At 44.2% G+C, this 21,627-nt stretch overlaps 1 protein-coding gene across 1 annotated transcript in view; it reads left to right on the top strand.

The window, feature by feature from the left end:
- ptpn20 (protein tyrosine phosphatase non-receptor type 20) overlaps nt 1-21,627 on the top strand; it is a gene marked incomplete at its 5' end in the record, with an annotated part of 102,104 nt that overhangs the window by 34,441 nt on the left and 46,036 nt on the right. Inside the window, 12 exons of the mRNA XM_080740784.1 lie at nt 614-691; nt 1,638-1,745; nt 2,876-2,992; nt 3,777-3,997; nt 9,577-9,684; nt 10,800-10,893; nt 13,526-13,611; nt 15,272-15,413; nt 16,895-17,106; nt 18,760-18,846; nt 19,166-19,635; nt 21,286-21,603. Coding sequence (XP_080596910.1) covers nt 614-691; nt 1,638-1,745; nt 2,876-2,992; nt 3,777-3,997; nt 9,577-9,684; nt 10,800-10,893; nt 13,526-13,611; nt 15,272-15,413; nt 16,895-17,106; nt 18,760-18,846; nt 19,166-19,635; nt 21,286-21,603 — 2,041 coding nt within the window. The remainder of the gene's footprint in view (nt 1-613; nt 692-1,637; nt 1,746-2,875; nt 2,993-3,776; nt 3,998-9,576; nt 9,685-10,799; nt 10,894-13,525; nt 13,612-15,271; nt 15,414-16,894; nt 17,107-18,759; nt 18,847-19,165; nt 19,636-21,285; nt 21,604-21,627) is intronic.

The following is a 21,627-nucleotide window of genomic DNA, read 5'->3' on the forward strand; positions in this document are numbered from 1 at the left end:
ATTCGTGGCCCAAATAATCCAAATGGAATCGTGAGACAGCAGAATATTCACAGCCCTACTGTTGGTCTGAACACAGTCTGATAGTCTGTCATCTCCTGAAGTCATGACCACAGTAGTTTTATTTGAAGTGGAATGCGTTTCCTTTCACTTATAGTCTAAAACAGTGGTTCTCAAAGGGGATTCCAGGGACTTTGTGGGTTCCTTTAGGGGGGTCTAAATTGACCCATACAAGTCTGTAACTAATAGAACAGTATACAAATGGAACCAAATGGACCCTGACGGGTCCATTTGGTTCCATTTGTATACTGTCAGAGTTAAGGGGAAGACCTTGAAATGTAAAAGATTGAGAAACACTGGTCTAAAAATACCCATAGATGTCTTAACGTATGATTGGCTTTTAATGGAAAGCAGTTGAAGAAAAGAAGGGACTTTTAACGCTCAGTACAAAAACGTTTATATTACACAAGCCTTCCATGAACTGATTTACTCTGCTTTGTACTGGCTCATCCCCAAGATAGGGGGGAGGGATATGCATTAAAGTGATCACAAGCGTTTCATACAAAGTAGCACATTAAACGGGACTGCTAATAAATGTGAAACATCTGCCTCGCAGTCGACACCCCGACCAGGACCTCGCCGGAGAGAGAAATAATCTGTGTGATATTGAAGAAGGACCCGAAATTAGGCTTTGGTATGTATGGAGAAAGGTTTGATCTGTGTGACTTTTTGGTGTATAATTTACAATTTTAGGCATTTAGCAGACGCTTTTATCCAGAGCGACTATTACTAAGCAAGGTAAACACGTACATTAAACGCAGGGAGACAGTGTTAGTGCCTCATAGTAAACTAGGATCACTGGTAAACCCAGAACCTAGCATCAGTCTAACGTACTATCAAAAGGAAGTTATAGGATACCGGGTAAACTATCTGTTCAAATAACATGCTAATCTAAATTACATTTTTAACATTTTGGGATCGCAAATAATTAAATACTGCAATGTAGAAACACACAGAAAGTCTGGAATTCAACATGTACTTGAGAAAAAGAACAAATGTATTGACATCAAAATGTATTTAAAGTACCAAAAGTAAAAGTACTCATTAAGCAGAAGGGCCCATTTCACAAGTTTTCAAATGCATAAAATGTATATATCTTTTGAAAATAGCATAATGCGTCACATCGCTAGGCATTCTGTGCGTGTAGATTGGCTATTTTTTGTAATAATAATAATCAAAAACGACAAAGTAACTAGGAAGGGGACCCCATCTGGAATCAATGGGGCTAAATTTACTATAATCAAATTGTTGTCTTAGGGATGCAAAACATACAAAAAAATATTATTGAACTCGAGTTACCATGACATGAGTAATTAATAGTAAGAAAGTCATTTTGGAGGTGAACTACTCCTTTAACCCATTTAGAACGGGTACACATTATTGTGTATCATTATCTTATGCTTTAACTATTGAAAAATAGCAGATATACAAGCTCACAGCGCGGCACCGAGTGCCGCGCTGCAAGCTTGTATATCTGCTATTTTTCACTTAAATGTACTTTTCACTTAAATGTACTTAGTTACTTTCCAGCGCTGGTTGGCTAAAGCATTCACCTGGTTGCTTCTCCTCTCCTGTCTCAGGGTTCATCATCGTGGGAGAGGACAACACGGGGAAACTGGACCTGGGGATCTTCATAGCTTCCATTGTGCCTGACGGGCCCGCAGACAAAGATGGCCGAATCAGACCAGGTGCAGTTACACACATTTAATTGCAAACAGACGCCGGTTTCCGGCTCCACAGAGCAAAGATTCATACTTTGTCGCAGGACGGCGTTGCATGCCGAAAATAGCCGACCTACAGGCTGACAACGCGTCGCTTCCGGCTATTTTCGTCACACGGTGCCGTCTTGCGACTGAGCATAAATTAGGCATGGTAGCCTTGCAGAACCAAGAATATTGTTCACAATAGGAGCACTACAAAGGGTGACCCGAATCCTCTGCTGGATTTGTTCCCCCCTTCCTTTTTAGCCATTGATTGATTGAATATTTCATTAGTCAGAAATGTAAGCAGCATGTGCGACATTAAGGCTGAAAGGATAACACAAAAAGGTCCTGGGGACTTAAGTTGTTTCCAGTGTGGTCCTATATCTTTTATATATTTCAGTTCAGAATAACCACACCAATTAGATTTACCTAACCATTTATTGCAATGTTATTATCATATGCAATGATATTGCATTTAGTTTTGGCGGTGTAGCTCTGCTGTGATCATACAGATTATCTGCTCGAACATGAGACATAATCTGATATCACAAACCCCCCAGAGCAAAGCATGATATACTGATTACATGCACATAACTTTAAACCTTCAGTTGTATGATTTAAGATATCACATATCATAATCCATCGAACACAGAACAATCTGTAAACAATACATATCAACATTAGTAACTACATTTTACAGGGAGGAGGACGGGGACGTGGAGGAATTGCACAAACAGTAGTAACAGCTAAACACCTAGGATGAACATAGAACAGGGAGCTGCTTAAATATACAGCTTGAGATGCATTGTGGGTAAGGGCGTATGAGAATTAGCTTGTAGCCAATGAGAATGAACATGAGGTGACAGACTGCTCTGTGGGAGTGTGAATGAATTAACTTTTTAACGAATGAAGAGGGGGTCCAGAGAGATAGCAACAACCACATTCTGCCTCTCCATATATAAAAGAACTTCTGCAGGCTCAATTTGTTCATCCTTTTAATGGATGGTGTCAGCCAGGGCATTCCACATTTTGGCAGCAGAGTAGCAGAATGAGAACGTCCCCATGTTTGTTCCAAATGTGAACGTGTTGTGGTGCGTTGATGGCTTCGTCTCCAGGCGGCCGTCTGATCTCCCTCAACAAGATCAGCCTGGAAGGGGTGACGTTCAGCGACGCCGCCGCCATCCTGCAGCAGAGCCCCGACGAGATAGAGCTCATCGTGTCCCAGCCCAAACGTACGTACGCTACCACCTCACTCCTTGTTTATCTCTGACTGGCATCAAAAGCAGCAGACCCACACGCTTGAGCAACGTTTCAAGATTGTGGGTCTGCTACCTTTTATATTTTTTGTCAGATTTTTGTATGATCAGGTAGGGCTTTAATTTACAACAAAATAAATACAATAAAATAGGACGTTAGGTGCTATTTTTGCTATGTTTCAGCGGAAAGATACTTACTGTGCCACCTGAGCGCCGAAAACAATACCACGTCATGTAAATTAGACCTTCCAGAAAAAACGCGGGCAAAAATCATTGATTATGGGGGCAAAACTCCTTGATTTTGCTTTGAAATACGTATGCAGGGTTTTATCAGATTTTATGCTGTGAAATTGCAGAAAGTTGCGGAATATGCGAAAAGTTGCAAAATATGTAGCCTCGGAAACCCAGGCTTCTTTTGGCGATAGGAAGAAAAAGAAGCCTGGGCGATCGCGTTATGATCACTGTTGGAGGAAGTGTAGAATTTCCCTAACCAATCAGAGTGCAGAGAGCGTCGCACTGAATGTTTGGACGTCATGACGCAGCAGCGTTCTCTGCGCTGAGCAGAGGAGCAGAGGGGGGTGGGGGGAGGAGAACACATGCTATTGGCCAGATTTTTGAAAATAAGTGACCCCCGCATAATGCTGATTATACGGGAAATGATGCGATCGCATAATCACATTTTTCTGGAGGGTCTAGTAAATTAAATTATACATTTTGTGGGTCCTTGTCCTCAACTGTTCGTCGCTGTGTCCCCCATCAGAGTCCTTCAAGGACAGCAGGTCCTCTCTGCTGAGCCAGAGCACCCTGGGGGTGGCGCTAGAGAGGGGCTTCGGCTCTCAGACCACGCTGTGCTCTGTGAGTGGCACGGAGTTCCGGCCCGCCATGGAGGAGCTGGAGGAGGCGCTGGCCCTCTCCAACATGGCCACGCCCAAGCACGGCAAGAGGCTGCACATCCCCGTGGTGCGCATACTGGACGCACAGGTCAGAGCCACGCTCGCTTTGTTTCTGTTTGGTTTTTACGTTCTCTAAAACAGGGGTTCCCAAACTTTTTTGACTCAGGGGCACCCCATAAATATTGTTTTAATCCGAGGCACCCCTACCACTCTCAGCACCTTATATTTATAGCATATCGTCGTTGTCGGGTGGAAACCTTGTACGTCCAAAACCGTTAGTTTTGTTTTTATCATCTATAAAATGTACTAAACTAGTGAAAACAGCAGATCTACAAACACACAACGCCTCGCATCACGAGGCGTTGTGTGCTTGTAGATCGGCTGTTTTCACTAGTTTTGTGCGACAGTCTTCTACTGTATGATGAAACAGGGCTATACTTTACCAAAAGACGTACACATTTGAAACTTGGACATACAAGGTTTCTCCCCGACAGTGACGATATTTTAGTGATAATGTTGCGAGCAAAACCTTGAGATAATAGCCATTTTGGTTAGAACTGACTGAAAATAACTTTGTACTTCAAGTTTAAAATGATACTAAATACATTACAATAAATTCAACATATTATCAAATGATCTCGCGGCACCCCTGGACTGCCGTCGCGGCACCCCAGGGTGCCCCGTCACCCACTTTGAAAACCCCTGCTCTAAAAGCACTGGTTCTCAACCTGTGGGTCGGGACGGCTCTCACGTTGGATACGGCACAACATTCACGCAGTGCAGCCTGAGTGCAGCAGGTGCTCTGAGCCTTTGACTAGGCATCGGTCTGTTATAGAGAATCAAGCATTCAACCCAGCCATGTAATAATCAATGTTAACTCACGAATTCCCGTTACTTTTGGTCAATTGACCATATTCACCTGGCGGTCATGTTTGAAATTTGCATTGAAACCGGGTGGCAACTGGGGTGGCATTTCATTAACTTAAAGGAAAAATATAGCTGCAAGCAGCGATAAAGTGGCCAAGGCAGAAAAAGCAGGAAAGTAAAAAAGCATCAAGGGAAAGCAAAGAACAAATCAAAGAAAAACTGGAAGCAGTGTTCTTCCGAACAGGACTCCGGCAGGTCAGGTAGGATTTTTTTTGCCTAGCGGTGACTCTATAATAGGCCAAAGTGAAAAGGGTGCCACGTGTTCTTGGGCCTTTCACGGCAATCGGACGCTGCATGCGGGATTTGAAGCATTTTGTTCCAAAAATGTGTTTGGCAAAAATTGACCCGCTGGTGGCGCTATAACAGGCCAATGTGAGAAGGGTGGCATCTGTTCCTTGGCCTAGTGGGAATGTGTGTACAAAATCTCACACACATAGCAGGCTGCGTTTGAGACATTTTGTTCAAAAAGGAGCAATCCTGCAAACCTTGGAATTCAATGTTAGCCAATTAGATAGAATATGATATCTGACAAATCCGTCATGATTACATCACTGTAGAGATACTGTGTACTGATTTGTGTGATTTTCGGATAAAATCTGAAGGAGTAATATCGAAGAATGTGTTTTACATACTGTAAGTTGGCCTTCTGGTGGCGCTATAAATGGCAGATGTGAAAAATGCAGGGCACAGGTTTTTCCTTGGCCTCTGGGAAGTGTGCATACAAAGTTTTAAACTAATCGGTGGTTATAGGTAAAAGCACAAATTGGCCTCTACACAACATGTATGCAAAAGACTGTATGCCTATATAGAATCTTTGGTATGACACGACCGGGGTTTGAACCTGGATCTCCCAGTCTCAGGGCAGACACTCAAACCACTAGGCCACTGAGCTGGTACATGATGTCGTTGCAATCCTTGGAAATCACAACATAGTTGTAGACATGACAGTTTGTATTATAATGCTTGTTTCAGGATTTATGATGCAAAACACATTATTTAGTAATGGCGGATATTAAAATACGCATCAAGGGGGGTTGGGGGACATTTTTAGGAAGGCTCCATATCAGACATTGTTCAAGGAACCAAACTGTGAAGTGTACCAAATATCATGGTTTTACGCTTATATAAACCCCAGGCGGGATTCGATCCAACAACCTTCTGCATGAAAGGCATATGCCCTGACCACTACACTAGGCAGCCACAGAATCTGTTAGCCATGTTTGTTTAAAAAAAAAGTTCTATGTAGGTTGAGCGCCTTGATTTTATTGATTTCTTTTTTATATTTTGGAGGCTTGGGGTGAAATCAATCTGAGTAAATGTAATCTATTGTATGTATTTCTGACATTTTCGAGTGATCATATTTTCTTTTACTCAGAACAGAAAAAAAAACGGCTGTTAGAGAAGGGCTCATTTTAAACATGAACGTGAATTGGAGTTAGATCAGACGTGTCAACATTAAAGAGTTTGACATACGCACATGCCATGGGCATCCAGGATGTTAACATCAACTCAACCCGACGTGGGGTTTGAGCTCACAACCATCCGTATATCAGGCACAGGCACTGACCACTACACTACGGTAGTCACGCATAAAGGACCTGTCATTTAAAAAAAAAAGAAAAAGTTTCATGCATACAAAGTTTTACACTAATCGGTGGTTATATGTAAAAGCACAAATTGGCCTCTACACAACATGTATGCAAAAGACTGTAGGCCTATATGCAACAGACATAAAAAAAACTGTGATACTATGCACCTGGACAGTTTGATGATGTACATAGTAAGCCTGGCTGAGCGATGAAGACCATATGAATCGGCCAGGCTATGAATCTCATAGGGCAGGAGCCTATCTCCTGTTTCTGTAGCGCAAGGTAACTTGTTGTACAAGTACACCCCCTGGTCATGACACTAGTATGTCGCAGGGAGTTACCCCGAATCCAACCCTAGAGCAGGGAGGAACTGGGTCCCATTTTTTAGAATCTTTGGTATGACGCGACCCGGGTTTGAACCCAGATCTCCCAGTCTCAGGGCAAACACTCAAACCACTAGACCACTGAGCTGGTACATGGTATCATTGCAATCCTTGGAAATCACAACATAGGTGTAGACATGACAGTTTAAATTATAATGCATGTTTCAGGATTTATGTCATGGTTTTATGCTTATACAAGCCCCAGGTGGGATTCGATCCAACGAGCTTCTGCATGTAAGGCATGTGCCGTGACCACTACACTAGGCAGCCACAGGATCTGTTAAACATGTTTGTTTAAAAAAAAAAGTTCTATGTAGGCTGAGTGCCTTGATTTTATTGATTTCTTTTTTATATTTTGGAGGCTTGGGGTGAAATCAATCTGAGTAAATGTAATCTGAGTATTTCTGACATTTTCGAGTGATCATATTTTCTTTTACTCAAAACGGCCGGTAGAGAAGGGCTCATTTTAAACATGAACGTGATCTGGAGTTAGATCAGACGTGTCAACATTAAAGAGTTTGACATACGCACATGCCATGGGCATCCAGGATGTTAACATCAACTCTACCCAACGTGGGGTTCGAACTCACAACCATCCGAATATCAGGCACAGGCACTGACCACTACACTACGGCAGTCACACATAATGGACCTGTCATTTAAAAAAAAAAGATAAGAAAAAAAAAGTTTCATGTAATGTACTTGACGCCTTCTTTCAAAATGATATAGCGCCCCCCTTTGGCCAATTGGGGTAAGATTGGTTTCAGTGATATTTGGACTAACCCTCTATAGTAGTTCATCATGAAATTTTACTTTGCATGTATGTTTTAGAGGCAGAAGAATAATTTGCAATGTTGACTTGCAATGTTGATTGAATTATTAAAAAAGCATGTTTCAATAAAAAAAAAAACGATCTGACAGATCTTTAGATATTGGTCCAAAGTTCATGTAAAAAAAGTTCCGTGCACGTGACGCGAAAGTTCCGGAATAAAAGCGGGTTTAAGTGTTTTACAAACTGCTCAAAATTGCGGAAAATCTAAGGGCGGAGCTTACTTAACAAAGACACAGATGTCTTCCGCTTGAGTCAGGGCACGCGTGTAAGCAAGTTGCATGTCTTCAAACGAAACGAGGCATGACTTATGCCCCTTTAAAGTTTGAGTTTTCAAACGCTTCGTATAGCGCCCCCCTTTGGCCAATTGGAGTAAGATTGCTTTCAGTGATATTTGGACTAACCCTCTACATATTTGCCAAATGCCATGAACGTGTCACTTTGCATGTATGATTTAGAGGCAGAAGAATAATTTGCATAAAACTGCAACATTGAGTGAATTATTAAAAAATAATGTTTCGCTTTAAAGAAAATCCGGCCGCTGTGCGATGACCTAGTTGGTCCAAAGTTCATGTAAAAAAAGTTTCGCGCACGTTACGCGAAAATCCCAGGAGGAGATAGATTTTGACTGTTTTTCATATAATTCAAAATTGTGGGAGAGGTAAAGGTCAGAGGTCAAAAGTCAGAGCGTAAAAGTTGTTCGGCATGAGGAGACGCATACGTGTATACAGGTTTCATTGCTGTACCTGAAACAGGGCATGAGCTACACCAGTTCAAAGTTTGCACTTTCGAAGGCTTCCTACAGCGCCACCCTTTGGCCGATTGTTGCGAGCTTCGCGTTTTAGCCGTTTGGCATAGTCCTCTGCCATACTGCCATGAACGTGTCACTTTGCATGTATGATTTAGAGGCAGAAGAATAATTTGCATGAAACTGCATTATACGGTTAATTATTAAAAAATAATGTTTCGCTTTAAAGAAAATCCGGCCGCTGTGCGATGACCGTGTTGGTCCAAAGTTCATGTAAAAAAAGTTTCGCGCACGTTGCGCGAAAATCCCAGGAGGAGATAGATTTTGACTGTTTTTCATATAATTCAAAATTGTGGGAGAGGTAAAGGTCAGAGGTCAAAAGTCAGAGCGTAAAAGTTGTTCGGCATGAGGAGACGCATAAGTGTATACAGGTTTCATTGCTGTACCTGAAACAGGGCATGAGCTACACCAGTTCAAAGTTTGCACTTTCGAAGGCTTCCTACAGCGCCACCCTTTGGCCGATTGTTGCGAGCTTCGCGTTTTAGCCGTTTGGCATAGTCCTCTGCCATACTGCCGAGTTTCGTAAAAAGCGACTGCACGGTCTAGCCGCTAGAGCAAAAGTGGCGGAAGAATAATAATGAGAAAGTCCAATATCAATGAGTGGCCATTTGCCACTTCGTGGCCTTGGCCACTAAATATGCAAGCTTGTGTGTACACAAAAAGATTCCCCCCTCCCCCTCCCATCTATGACAGGCATCAAACAGGTAGTTGTCTTTGATGCTTTAATTGATTAGAGAGATCACTAACGAGGACTTGACACTTTTATGGCCCAATCAATTACCTTAGTGCACAACCCCTTTGAAGAGCTCTGCCTGAGCTCCCCCTAACAAAAACGTCCCTCTACTTTTTCTGTTGACATTTAATGTCAACATAAAGAGTTAAAACACCCGAGCACAATAATAAAGTTACTGATGGGGGGAAATGACTGCTAAAAATGTATATATATATTTTAATAGTCTTAAAGTTACCTATAATTCCTTTAATGGCAAGATGGCCGCCGTGTGAATATGGTCAATTAAGAATGTCTTTAGTTGAGCGTACTTTATGAAATGAGTCAGGAGTGTTGCGTCAACATACAACACAAATATTAAAAGCCCCCATTGTTTTCATGTGTGTGTTTTCTGTTTTTAGGATCCATTTAGTTCCAGGTCTCCTTCCATCTGCAGTCTGCAGAGAGCCGGGGAGCAGATAGAAGTGGAGCTGAGGAAAGCCAACGGCAGCCTGGGCATCAGTGTCGCTGTGAGTCACTTCCCCTCACTGGAATAACAACGTAATGATGACGCCATCACAGTGACTCAGTGGTTCTCAACACTCTCTTTTGTGTTTTTGGCAAACATCTGAAAATGTTATGTGCCAGGGACCCCCGGAAGAGAATGTTCTATTCTAATTACCAGGTCATACTGTATGTCTTAATCTTAACCCGTTTAGGCCTGGAATTATTAAATGCTTTAACTATTGAAAAATAGAAGATATACAAGCTCACGTGGCACTCGGTGCCACGCTGTGAGCTTGTAGATCTGCTATTTTTGGAAAAATAATGATTTTATCTTTATAAGAGAACATTTGTAACCAGCAATGGTTCCCTATGGAGACACAAAGAGTCTCCTCAAGTTATTGGCTTAGGAACGCGACAAAAACTTATCCATGAATTCAAGTCTCCATTAGGTGAGTAATTGATCGAAAAAAGGTCATGTTGGGGGTGAACTATCCCTTTAAGGCCTGATATACTGTACTTTCTAAAACGGCTAGTTCCATTCCTTGATTCTGATTGGCTGGTTTCCCTTAATTGCTGTGGTATATGAGACTATAACCCACACATTTAATCAGTTTATATCAAACCCAGGTGCGTTATTTCTTTCCACAGTGTTCCACAGCTAGTGCACCAATTATCTGCACCTGTGTTGTTGGCAAAAGGCTGGGAACTACTTTCTTGTAGCTGGGGACTACTTTCTTGCAGAGCAGACCTTATAGTGAATTATTAGTGATATAGAACAGTTTTAATTGGTATGTCTATGATTTTTGTTGCCATATTGTAACCGTTTTAGAAAAGCAATAAGCCACGGGAGGCTTGTGGTTACCTGTATTTTACACCTGCTGAGAGGCCCTCTCAGCAGGTGTAAAATACCAGGTAACCACTCGCCTCTTGTGGCTTATTGCTTCAGTACATCCTTTGTTGCGCGCCAGTGTCCCGCACCACAAATAGATTTGTTCTGAGCTTGAAGATCTGCTATTTTTGGTGCAGGACACCGTCGCACAACGGCATATGAATTAGGCAATAGGCATAGCCCAGGAGGGTTGGAGTGATTTGGACTTCTGTGGTATTTGTGACATGCTGTAATGTTTGTCTCCAAAAGGGAGGAGTAAACACCAGTGTCCGATACGGAGGCATCTACATCAAGAGCCTGGTCTCTGGGGGTGCGGCTGAGCAAGATGGACGCATTCAGATCGGTAATCATTTAATGACTCTTTAACAGTCTGCTGTTGCTCGGACATGAAAACCCTTGTCGCCAACGCAAATTGAAAACAACCATGGAAATGTTTTGCAGGCTATTATACCTACAATTTACAATTTAGGCTTTTAGCAGTCGATCCAATCCAGAGAGACTTACTTAAAGGGATATTCCACTTTCAAAAAAACTTTTGGTCATTTTATCGTCTAATCAGGCTTTTATGAACACCCTGAACATATTTTAATTTGCTTCATTCAGTATTTAAATATTTGTTGTATATGTTACCAGGACCTTTCCCCATACACACCCATTGTAACTTCAAACTCAATTTTAACCATGATAGATTTATTAAAAACACCAATTATTTTTTCTGGTGAGTGGTGACTCATAATACCACCCTAATACGTGAGCAGGCCATGTTTTTTCAATAACTTTTTTCAATATTTTTTTTATTGTATTACATTTTTTCCATTTTCCCCCAAAATTATTAAAAATAATTGAAAACAGTTATTGAAAAAACATGGCCTGCTCACATATTAGGATAGTATTATGAGTCACCAGTGTGTTTTTAATGAATCTATCACTGATAAAATGGAGTTTGGATTTACAATGGGTGTGTATGGGGAAAGGTCCTGGAGGGCCTGATAACATTTACATCAAATATCTAAATACTGAATGAAGCAAATTAAAAACTATTCAGGGCGTTCCCAAAAGCCTGATTAGATGATAAAATGACCAAAAGTTATTTTGAATGTGGAATATCCCTTTAAGTGCAATCATCACCAGTGTTTAGAATAGGAGCAGCAACTGGAAGCCATTGTGGCAGCAGGGGTTTGAGTGAGCATGTGATTAGACCAGCAAGGAAGGAGCTGCGATAGTCAAGCCTAGATAGGACTTGGACTTGGATAAGAAGCTGGCCAGTCTCCTAGGTGAGGAAAGGGTCTGATTCCTCCGATTGAGTGAAGGCACTGTGTGCCTTGAAGGACAGCTGACTGTCCAGAACCACTCCCATCATGTACTCGTCAGTAAGTACAGCGCAGAGAGGTTAAGATCAGGGACGTGCTGGCCATTGGGAAAAGCGGGACAACTCCCGAACGGCCGGTTCATTCCTGGCCGGTCCAGGCCGGCCATTAGGAAAACAATTAAAAATAAAATGTCGGCCTTCGTTCCATTTTGGGGGCTGGGCGGCCAACAAAGTAAATCGTCACTGTCGGGCAGAAACCTTGTATCTCCAAGTTTCAAATTTGTAATTTTTTTCGCAAAGCAAAGCCCTGCTTCATCATACAAGGCCGTCGCACAAAAGTAGTGAAAACAGCAGATCTACAAGCACACAACGCCTCGCGGTGCGAGGCGTTGTGTGCTTGTAGATCGGCTGTTTAGTTTAAATCATTTTTAAAATGATAAATACAAAACAAACGGTTTTGGACGTACAAGGTTTTCACCCGACAACGACGGAATATAACTCATGTAATTGGCCCACTGGCTTGTCACTTGTCATGATCTGAAATGGCAAAGCTTTGAGTAGCAGCAGCGCTATAGAGAGAGATCTCTCTCTATAGCGCGCAATGAGGGCCTCTCCAACTCTTTTTCCCGGGCTGAATCAGGGGCCCAGCACGTCCCTGGTTAAGACGAATGAGGACTTGATCATATTGCAGCGTCACACAAATGTATCAAAAGCAGCAGATCCACAAGATCTACAAGCTCGAAACACGTAGCTTCACGTCGCGTTTTGAGCTTGTAGATCTTTAGCCCTGAAACATGGTGGTCGTATCTCACGACTGTCATGAATTGAATTAACTCATTGAGTGCCAGCCTATCACCACTAGAGGGCGCCCAGTGACCAGAGAATAATAGAGATATGCTGGTAATGCATGCCCAAGCCCTGGAGCCCAAGCCCAAGCCCTACTTGCCTGAACACTTTCCTTTGTGCATGTACAGGAAGAGGATGAAGTTAGCTTGAAGTTAGCTATTGGCTACCAAGCATTTTAGAAGCCTTATTTTCGTCAACTTAGCCATGATTAAACCTTGCACACCTCATGCATGGGAAAAAAACAGAGAAGAATGAGCTCTAAAAAATCCAATGCAATCCTGGATTGCATTGGAGTGGATTTGTGCAGTTTGTTCACAGCTTTCAAACAAAAAAATCCGATTGGAAATCCGTTCAGGCATTCTTGAGATAATCGCCATTATGTTTTACATGTAATGTAAACAAAAATGGCTGCCCTGTATGTTAGATGGGGTTGTATGGGGGTGGAACATGCAAAATCGCGATTGAAATCATGTTCACCAGATTTGATGGGGTCCAAAAAAAAAAAAAAAAAAAAAAAAAAAATTGTTTTCAAAAAATTTTTTTTTCTTTTTTTTAAAAAGCCGAACTTGTTCGGGATCGGCACTCTACGATACGCTAATAAAGCCGAACTAGTTCGGGATTGGCACTCACTTAATAAGAACAATTGAATTAATAAGAACAGCAAGGCAGAAGGAGGCACAGCCCTGTGGCAATCCATTTACCAACTGACTGTAACATTATGGTGTGTGTGTGTGTGCGTGCGTGCGTGCGTGCGTGCGTGCGTGCGTGCGTGCGTGCGTGCGTGCGTGCGTGCGTGCGTGCGTGCGTGTGTGTGTGGCAGGTGACAGACTGCTGGAGGTTGACGGATCCAACCTGAGGGGAGTGACTCACAAGCAGGCCGTGGAATGCCTGAAGAAGACTGGGGAGGTAACACACACACACACACACACACACACACACACACACACACACATACACACATTCTCTGTACACACATTCACAGAAAAAAAACACTGAGATACAAGTACTGTATATGTAGATACACATGCACATACCGGTAGGTTGCGCAGGACGGAATTCACACAGAACGGAATTCATTTGCAAGTGTGATTCGAGTTGCGGTTGGTTGTTTAAGTTGGACAAAATGTGGACAAAATATTTTCCCAAATATGGATATGACTGACATCTGACTTCATAGATGTCTTATGTTATAGACTACATGAGACTCACACAATATGTCACTCCATATATGGACATTCCAAGCTACTAATATGGATGACATCAGGAATCTCCATATATGGGCATACAAGGGACTAGGATGGAATGTGATGTCACAATGTGATGTCATAGGTCAGCTATAGACATTGAGGCGTTATCCGGCCTCAGACAGGCATTACTGACTTTACTGACAAGATGTGACGGTTTTCGACCTACAAGGCCAGTCCACACCAATGCTCCTTGCCCCTGTCCTTGGGGATAATGGTTGCATGTAGTTACAGTAGTTGCATTGCTGTGGACTGGCCTTTACACAGAACATCAAGCAAATTAAACAAATAATGACATTAGGACGCATAAAACAAAATGAGTAAAATAATAACATACAACTACAGTATTGTAGTCAATTACAAAGAAAAAGCAAAAGGAAAAAAATAAAAATAAATTAAGGGGTCTTTAGTTGTGTTTTGAAATAAATACGAGTGGCAGCAGACCTGCAGTTTTCTTGGAGTTTGTTCCAGATATGTGGTGCATAAAAACAGAATGCTTCTTCTCCATGTTTATTTTTGGTTTCGGGGACAGAAAGCAGACCTTTCCCAGATAACCTACTGTATATACAGTACACATACAGTACAGTATACACACTAGCACACACTCATTGATGTAGCAGCAGAAGCGTGTTTGTTTACATGTGTGGTTATTTCAGTCCTGGTTAAGCAGATTTCAGTTGGTTAAGGCAGGTTGTTGTTCCACACTGGTGGCCAAGCTGTTACTCAGTCAGCTTAAGCCTGATATTTATACTTTGTGGTACAGTAGAGCAGTGTATACTGTAAAGGCCCATTCCCACTGGGCCAAAATATTTATCACAGATATTCTTTTTATCTGTGATAGATATGTTTTTTTTATCTGTATCTACCATCCACTTGAATGGAAAAATATCTGGAGAAAGAGATTTTTTTTATCTGTTATCTGTCCCAGTGGGAATGGGCCTTCTCTTAACACTTTCTATGCTTTATATATAATGAATAAAAATGTTAAAAAAGTCCCCATATGACCGTTGTTCGAGTCATGAATATGCACAGCAAGCTTTTTTATTATTTGATGTAAAACTTTATTCTACACATAAAAGCTGTAAAGAATGGCGTGTCAACTATATGAATAGTTTGATGCAAAATACTTGCTGGGGAATCTAAAATATACGCTGTCTTCGTGTGTGTGTGTGTGTGTGTGTGTGTGTGTGTGTGTGTGTGTGTGTGTGTGTGTGTGTGTGTGTGTGTGTGTGTGTGTGTGTGTGTGTGTGTGTGTGTGTGTGTGTGTGTGCGTGCGTGCGTGCGTGCGTGCGTGCGTGTGTTTGTGTGTGTTTCCCCTGTAGGTTGTGAGTCTCGTGCTGGAAAGGGACCCAATGGTGGTCTTGGAGCCCGGAGCAGACTCCCCCTCACAGCCCCAAAGGCCCAGGGTCTCCATAGATACGACCTTGAGCGGCAGAGCCAAGGACTACAGCTTTGCGAATGACGGTAAGTACGCGCCCCACACTCACACACACACACACGCACACACACACCCACACACACACACACACACACACACACTGCCCAGAGGTGACAGTGACTCGTGTGACAGTTACACTGTGGTTGCTGTCACATTCTTCTCCATTGAGAAGGCTGGAGGCCTTAACCAGCCCGTTGACTGTCTCATCTCTGCATGTCCTCCCAGGGCCGTCACAAGGGGGGGGGAGTAGGACTGAGTTACTAGGGCCCAAGGTGGAGGGGGCCTTAATTATTTTATACTTTAGCTATTGAAAAATAGCAGATATACAAGTGCCGCACTGCGAGCTCGTAGATCTGCTATTATTGAAAAGTCGTGAAAATGTGTGCAAATCTTTGAATACATGTATTTTTTAAGCGAAAGTCCGTGACCAAATACATATCATTTTGGGGGTCCTTCACATGAAAAAGTTTGAGAACCACTGACATACAGTAGAAACATAGGTTTTTCAAAAAACCTTAGAAGGATTTGAAATATTCAAAGACTTGCACAAATGTTCACAATCTTTCAAAAATAGCAGATCTACAAGCTTGCAGTGCTGCTCTCGGTGCCACGCTGTGAGCTTGTATATCTGCTATTTTTCAATAGTACCCAGGGCCCAGAATTTGGTGCGACACCCCTGTGTCCTCCTGACAAAGCCACTGTGCCGAGAGTGACGCTGAAGACACCCTGCCAAAATGTGACTACAGTATCTGGCTGTGTTTCATTCCTCCAGGAAGCTTTGTTCCGAATAGACACTTACTATAAACAGTACAGTAAATGGCCTGTGTCTTACAGTGTCTTTCTCCAAAGTGTTTTACAATGTATTTCACACACTGACAGCAGAGGAAACCGTGCTAACAGTTAGGGGTTCAGTGTCTTGCTGGAGTATATATCTGCTTCTTTTCATGCTTGTGTGTGATGCTGTAGTATGATCAAGCAGGGCATTCATTTATGAGAAAACACAACTGTTGGGGCACCCGCTGGCCTACTGGTCCAGGCGCATACCACTTAGTCATTGCCACATAGGCATGGATGCCTGGCGGCGACCCCGGTTCGATTCCCAACGACCTTTGCCGCATGTCACTCCCTGTCTCTCCCCCCATTTCCTGTCAGTCTACTGTTCTATCCAATAAAGACATAAAGCCCCCAAAAACTAAAACTTAAAAAAAAGAAAACACAACAAGTTAAAATGATGGAGATAAGTGGTTTCTGCCTGACGGAGACAATATCAAACTGAGGGCCCTTGCAATTACAAAGTTTGAACATCACTGATCCATCAAGGTCAGTCACCTAGAGAGAGAAAAAAAACAACAACATCGTCTGCCCACTTTGTTTGCATTTGTCTCAATGATTGGGGCCTTTGGGACCGCAATGGGAAATCAATCCCCGAAAACAACTCCGGTTACAGCTTTTCGCAAGTTGTCGATGAATGCTTTGTTCTGTTGTTTTGTTTTGTTTTCCTACCTAGAAAACACCATGGAGGTGGCTCTGAAGAAGAGTCCGTTCGGACTGGGCTTCAGCTTCTACATCTCGGACATCACCTCGGGGCCGGACGCCGGCACCGTGGTGCGGATCAAGCGGCTGTTCGACGGCCAGCCGGCGCTGGAGAGCGGCCTCCTGCGCGAGGGAGACATCATCATCTCTGTCAACGGAGAGGCGGTCAGGGACCTCTCTTACCAGGTAAAGCTGTGCTATTTAAAGGGTATTAAGTGATACTAGGTTAATGCTCTATATCAGTGGTTCTCAACCTGTGGTACATGTACCACTGGTGGTACTTGAAACCCCCTCTGGTGGGACGCAGAGTAGAGCCCTGCATCGGGAGCGCACTCCCGCGGGACCTGCAGGACCCGTCGCCATATGTTGCGGCGCGGGCGATATTTTAATCACCGCGGGCGGGGACATGCGGTCAAAATAACATCGGCGGGCGCCGCAAAATCCCGCACTCTCCCGCACTAAGCTTATATCTATACTTTAGCAAGATGTGAATATCTAGAGAATGTAATTTCCCCTGCTGAGCGCCTGAGGACAACGCATACAGCACGTGGACTTTCTCTCTCTCTCTCTCTCTCTCGCGCTCTAACTCCCCCTCCCTCCCTCTCTCGTCTGTTAACGGCTAACCGGTGGGCAGATATTTGCGGCGGCATTGTCGCTCACTATTTAGCCTAAATAACAACTATTTATTATAGTCCCATCGCCTATGTCCCATCGTCGCAATATAAACACTTTACCTCTGTTAACAACCTCACAAATGCTCCTCTCTCGCTAGTCCTGTTGGTTTTGGATCTCAATGGATAAGATGCATTGCAAACGTCAACGTGCCTTCTTTAGCAAGTCAAGATGTGAATAGAGAACGCAAATCCCCCTGCTGACGCACCCACATTGATACAGTACGTGGACTGGAGTCTCTCTTTCTCTCCGCCAAGTTCTCCGTCGCTCGCCCTCTCCCCCTCTCTCTCTCATTTGTTCTCACGCCACCGTCAGTCCGTCACACTCACAAATATGCTCCTCGCATCGCGCAGACGGCACACTTTTTTGTTTGATAATGGTTTTGGATCTCATTTCAATTGTGCCTTCTTGGAAGGGAGGCTGTTGGACGTGCTGTGGTACGTGCGCCGCGGGAGTCCGCGGGACTAAATTCACATCATTTGTTTGGCGCGGGTGGGAGCGGCGGTGAGAGGAATTGTCTGCGGGCGGTCAAAAATGAAATCATTGCGGCGGCGGGCGGGAGTGGTGAGAAATGATGCGGGAGCGGGCGGGAGCGGGATCAAAAAATCTGTCCCGCGCAGACCTCTAACGCAGAGGGGTCTCCCAAAAATATATCACATTAGAAATATTATCAGTTGCTTCAGCTGATTAGACACTGACAGAATCTCCCCAGCAGGGCTGTTGCAACTGCAGTAGGCTACGTGACAGGAAGTGCCAAAGAATCTGTCTGATGGCCTGGTTATCAAGTGATTGGCTTAGGAATGCAAAAAAAGAAAAAGAGAATAAATTGGCCTATCATTGCTGTTGGGCAGAAACATCTCCATATTATTATTATTTTTTTCTTTTTTTTTGTGTAAATGCCCTACTTGATCATACTACAGCATCACACAAAAGCATCAGAACTTAAAAGTTGTGTTTCAGTTTTTTATGAAACTAGAAACATAGAATCAGGACAATGTGTCCACTTTGACTTGCTGTCTTTTCATTGATTGTCTTATTATTGCCTTTACTATGTTATCATTTTCTGTCTTATTGCAGTCTCACAGTCTTATCGTGTTGTTGTCTTGTTGTGGCTTTACTGTCTTATCATTGTACTGTTGTCTTGGTGCTGTCTTGTCGTCGTCTCAGAGGGTCTTGTCTCTTCTTCGGGGGGCTCCGTCTGAAGTTCACTTGACGATATGTCGACCAAGTGCCAAGGGAATAGATGACCTGCTGGTGAGCACGCAAACACACGCACACACACACGCACAGACGTAGGCCAGATTTAGGCCACGCTTCGGGACGCTTTGTCCGGTACACTTCGTACCGGTCCTTAGAAGCACCGCTCAAAAATAATAATCGTCCAAATGCTTCTAGATTATTAGATAAATCTGTGGCTAGGCTAAGGCTGTGGGAGGCGCTGCGCTCTCTCTGCTCTCGGCCTGTTTTCAGAGCGTTTACAGAGAGACCTTACGTGACCTACTGTATCATAAAGTAAATTATCGCTGCGTGACGACACCTTTAAGTGAGTCCTTTTCCCCGTGTGTGTGTGTAGAGTCCAGCTCATGGCAACAGAGAGGTGCGCTCCAGGTCCCTGGACATCGTTCTGGATGAGGACTACAGCCAGCTGCTCTTCAAGCTGATGACGGAGGACGTCATCCTGAACGAGGCCCTGCCCAAGGACGAGGACGAGGAGGAGCACTGGGTCCCCGTGGTCCAGCCTCCTCCCCCGCCCCCCATCAAGCCCCTGGCCCCCGCCAAGCCCCTGGCCCCGTGCCTCCGCCTGCCCCTCCGCCCCCCCGCGGCGGCTCCGGTCCCTCCACCACCCCCGGCCCCGCCGTCGCCCCCCCGCCCGCCCCCCTCGCCCACCTCGCCTCCCGAGTCTCCCCCGTCCCCCGTGTCGCCGCTCTCGCCCGCCTCCACGTCCCCCACCTTTCCCATGACCCCGCCCACCTCGTTGCAGGCTCCGCCCCGCCGCTGCGCCACCTGGGAGCCGGAGGAGGAGGAGGAGGAGGAGGGGGGCCAGCGGGCGGTGGATGACAAAGGAGGGGGGGGAGGAGGAGGGGGGGAGCAGTATTCGGCGGCGGCGGCGGAGCTTCTGGACGGCTGCCCCGGCGCCAAGAATGGCTCCAAGCCTATGTACACCAGGTAATGCACGCACACGCACACGCACACACACACACACACACACACACACACACACACACACACACACACACACACACACACACACACACACACACACACACTCACACACACACACACACACACATACACGCACACACTTACGCCAAGACAACAACACACAAGTATGAACACGTGTGCGAACACACAAGCACATTTCAATTTTTTTTACTACTACTGGGGTGATGTTTTGAAGTACTCAAATTCTGCCCGAACGCGACCCTACTCGACCTGACCTTTTCGGGTGTGGTGAACTAGAAAACAAGCGCTCCTTTCCCAATCTCACTGGTACTACCTCAAAAACACTGTAACATATAATTTATACAAACGTGTTACCAGTGGTGTACAGTAACTAAGTACATTTTCTTAAGTACTGTACTTAAGTACAGTTTTGAGGTATTTGTACTTTACTAGAGAATCTCCAGTTTTCAGTACTTTTCTACTCCACTACATCTCAGACCCAGCAAGCAGGCCAGGACCTGGACCAATCAGTGATGTCTCGTCTCGATTGGGGCCAGATCACAGCCCATATGGGGATGATCTTGACGTCATTACCAGGACGTCATATGGAATTGTTAGTTTGACAGGATTATTGTTATTGTTTGTAATGTTAGTTGAAATATGAGGTTGTATTCTGGGACATATCTAACTAGTTATGATATTTATCTGGCCTAGAATATCACCTGATTTCAACCAACATAAATCCAAAAAAGGTCCATATGACGTCCTTGTAATGACGTCAAGATCTGGCCCCAATCGAGACGTCACTGATTGGTCCAGGTCCTGACTGTGCTTGCTGGGGAGGCAAATGTTGTACTTTTAGCCCTATTTTATACTTAGGCTATTTGAAAATAGCCGATATACAAGCTCACAACGCATCGCATCGCGACACGTTGTGAGCTTGTAGATCAGCTATTTTCAAACATTTAGTACTTTTATTTTTGGTACTTTAAGTACATTTTGATGCCAACACTTTCATACTTTTACTCAAGTACATTTTGAATTCCGGACTTTTACTTGTAACAAAGTATTTCTATACTGCAGTATTGATACTATTACGTGAGTAAAATATGTGAGTTAGGGCTGTGTCACGATTATGAATTTTACATGACGATTAATTGTCACCCAAATAATTGCGGTTAACGATTGAATTGTGTATTGGTCGTTGACAATTACATTTCTGTTTGGCTTTTAGGCTTTGAAGTTGCACATGGCAGATATGACACATAACTTAAATATACAAAGAAATGACTGACATATTTGACAATTTTATCCTTAAAAAAGAACATTGCTATAGCCGATCTACGCGTTGTGAGCTTGTAGATCGGCTATTTCCACTACTTTTTGAAAGCGTTTGAAACTATATTAACATTTCTCAACATGGACACGATTATGACGATTATGCAAAATAATTGCGATTAGACGATTATGTAATAATTGTGACAGCCCTAATGTGAGTGCTTTTTCCACCACTGCGTGTCACCCTGCCAGCGGCGTCCGGGAGGAGGCGGACGGCAGCCTGACCTACTGCCTGATGGGCAACGGGCTGACCATCCTGGCCGACGAGGAGTACCTGACCATCAGCTCCACGCTGGAGCCCCCCTACAGCGCGCCGCCCACCTCCACCACCGCCCGGCCGCACCACCTGCTGGGCCACGCCCCCTCCACCCCGCCCCCCCGCACCCCCCCGCACTGCAGCGCCAGGGCAGCGGCGGCGGTCGCGGCGGCGTCCATGGCCCCCAGCCACAGCTTCCACGGGCACGTGCTCACGCCGCCCGCGCACCGCCGCACCGGCTTCATCCCCCCCAGGTTATAGTGGTTTTGGATTTTTTT

Source organism: Nannobrachium achirus (assembly GCF_963921795.1).
Source record: "Nannobrachium achirus genome assembly, chromosome: 13".
NCBI lineage: Eukaryota > Metazoa > Chordata > Actinopteri > Myctophiformes > Myctophidae > Nannobrachium > Nannobrachium achirus.